At 40.6% G+C, this 2,460-nt stretch overlaps 1 protein-coding gene across 1 annotated transcript in view; it reads right to left on the bottom strand.

Moving 5' to 3' along the window:
* The window catches only part of Mreg (melanoregulin), a 95,263-nt gene that overhangs the window by 62,272 nt on the left and 30,531 nt on the right, over positions 1 to 2,460 (bottom strand). The window contains exon 2 of the mRNA XM_008825678.3: positions 2,241 to 2,400. Coding sequence (XP_008823900.1) covers positions 2,241 to 2,400 — 160 coding nt within the window. The remainder of the gene's footprint in view (positions 1 to 2,240; positions 2,401 to 2,460) is intronic.

The raw sequence follows: 2,460 nt of genomic DNA on the forward strand, positions 1-2,460 counted from the left end.
TGAACCTAGAAACTTATGGAGTATGTTACTGAATATGTTAAAGCTGTAATAAAATGCTTCTTCTAATCATGTAGTTATTAAAAATTTAAATAAAAAAATAGACACAAACACAGGAGACAGAGATCAGAGCTCCTTCAGGAAGAGCTGCAGGGCTCAGCTGCACACACACACACCCCCGTCCCCACAGATGCTAAATACCAATAGACACTGCAGACTCTAACCTGTCAGAACCAGGGAAACTGCCCACCCTTCCCGCATCCCAACTATAACTGCCAAAGGCAACCAAATCACACCAGAATCAAAGCACCAGAACACATGGCACTTCTAAAGTTATTCCTAAAAACTGGCCATGGTGGTGCACCCCTTTAATCCCAGCACTCAGGATGCAGAGGCAGGTGGATCTCTGTGAGCTTAAGGCCAGCCTGGTCTACATAGTGAGTTTCAGGTCAGCTGTGGCTACAGGGAGACCGTCTCAAAAAAAAAAGAAATAAAATAAAATTATAATAAGAATAAAGTTATCACTAAAGTCCCACAAAAACAACAAATAAATCTATTACTAAAGCGTCACGACATACTCCAGTACTTTTTTTTTCAGAGCCCAGAGCCTAGGGTTCTAACTCTGCTTATTCTCAGTAACTAGAAGCCACACCAAAACAAGCAGTGTATTTAATATGGGTGTCTCAGAGCTAATAGGCGAGCACAGAAGAAAGCTTAGTTGTATTATTTGGAAAATTATTTTATATAATAATGTATATAATGCTATTGTATATAGTACTACCTTTGAAGAATGGAGGACCCGTGATCCTCTGTTATCTTAACTTAGAGCTCTTTCCTTTTTAATATTCTAGTGTTCCCATAGCACTCTGTAGTCCTTAGAAATGGTTTCAAGCCTTTTCACAAAAAAACGCATGTGTGTGCACACACAGATACACACAACTTACACCACACACACACAGACACACACACACACACACACACACACACACACACACACACACCATTGATTCAGGCCCCATGAACTCAGTAATAATACAAAGCATTCTTCAAATTTCTATCTGAATTTTCTAACTGTGGCTTATTAAACAACAGGAAAGATGAGAGATGAATGATCTGTCTTCCTGCTCTTCAACAGCACTGCCTTACAAGTAATTTGTACAGTTAAGATAATAATTAGAAATGAGTCTTATCTGTGGTATCAAGCAGGTATATCAAGACTAACTATAATGAGGCACCAGTGATAATGTATACTGCTAAAATACTTTTCTTTCATTTCAAATAACTCATCCATAGACTGAGTCCCCATTACCCAGGAGGATGAGCCAGAAGCATCACTTGAGTTCAGGAGCTTAAGATTAGTCTGGACAACACAGCAAAACCTTCCATCTCAAACACAAAATAAACTTTAAAAAACAACAACAAATAGCTCATACTTTAATCCATTCTTTATTCCTAGCAGGTACTGTTGTCCTTGTAACTTCCTTTTACTTTATTTATTAATCTATCTATCTATTTAGTGTGTGTGTGTCTGTTCATCAATCTCTACAGATAAGAACACGTGTATATATGTACATGTGGATGCCAGAGATTAACATTAGATGGCTTCCTTGGTTGCTTGTCACCTTTTCTTTATGCTTGGAGAGGAGGGCACATACATTCCACAGGCACACACATGCCACAGGCACATGCACACCACAGGCACATGCATGCCACAGGCACATGCACACCACAGGCATACAACCTCCACTGTCATCCTTGGCTTCTTCCTTATTTGAAACAAGGTCTCTCTTCTTCACTGCTATATATGCCCAGCTAGCTAGCCCATGAGCCTCTGGTGATTCTTTTGTCTCTGCCTCCCATCTCATAGTAGAGGCATGATCGGATTACAGAGTTATATACTACTGGGTCTGGCTTTTATATGGGTTTTGTGGATCTGAACTCAAGTCATCAGGCTTGCATGGCAAGCACTTTCTCCTCTGAGCCATCTCCCTAACTCTCGACCTTACCTTTTGATTCAGATAGACTGGCTGGACAGCAAGCCCCAGGGATCCTCCTGTATCTCGGTCTCTCCAGCACTGGAATTACAGATGCGATGTCACACCCAGCTTTTTTCCATGAGTTCTGGGGTTTCAAACTCAGGTCCTCATGCACTGTACTGACAGAGCCATCTCCCCAGCCCTGTAATTGCAATTTCTCACTGCCTACTATCATCTGCACACAGTAAGATGTCAAAAGGTGCTTACCTCGGAGTCTTTGGTCTGCTGATTACGAATGACTATCAAATTGTACAGGATTCTGTCATCATCTGCCTCTGTGTGGGACACATCATGAGGCATACTCCATAAATTCTTTTCATCATCCCTCACCAGAGTTGCTCCAAATGAGGAGTATGGATTGTTACCACTGTGATATATAAAAAAAGGCAGCATAAGGATTTTGTTTTATATATATATATATAAAATA

The sequence above is a fragment of the Nannospalax galili genome, unplaced genomic scaffold (genome assembly GCF_000622305.1).
Source record: "Nannospalax galili isolate Female #2095 unplaced genomic scaffold, S.galili_v1.0 scaffold127, whole genome shotgun sequence".
Classification (NCBI taxonomy): Eukaryota; Metazoa; Chordata; class Mammalia; order Rodentia; family Spalacidae; genus Nannospalax; species Nannospalax galili.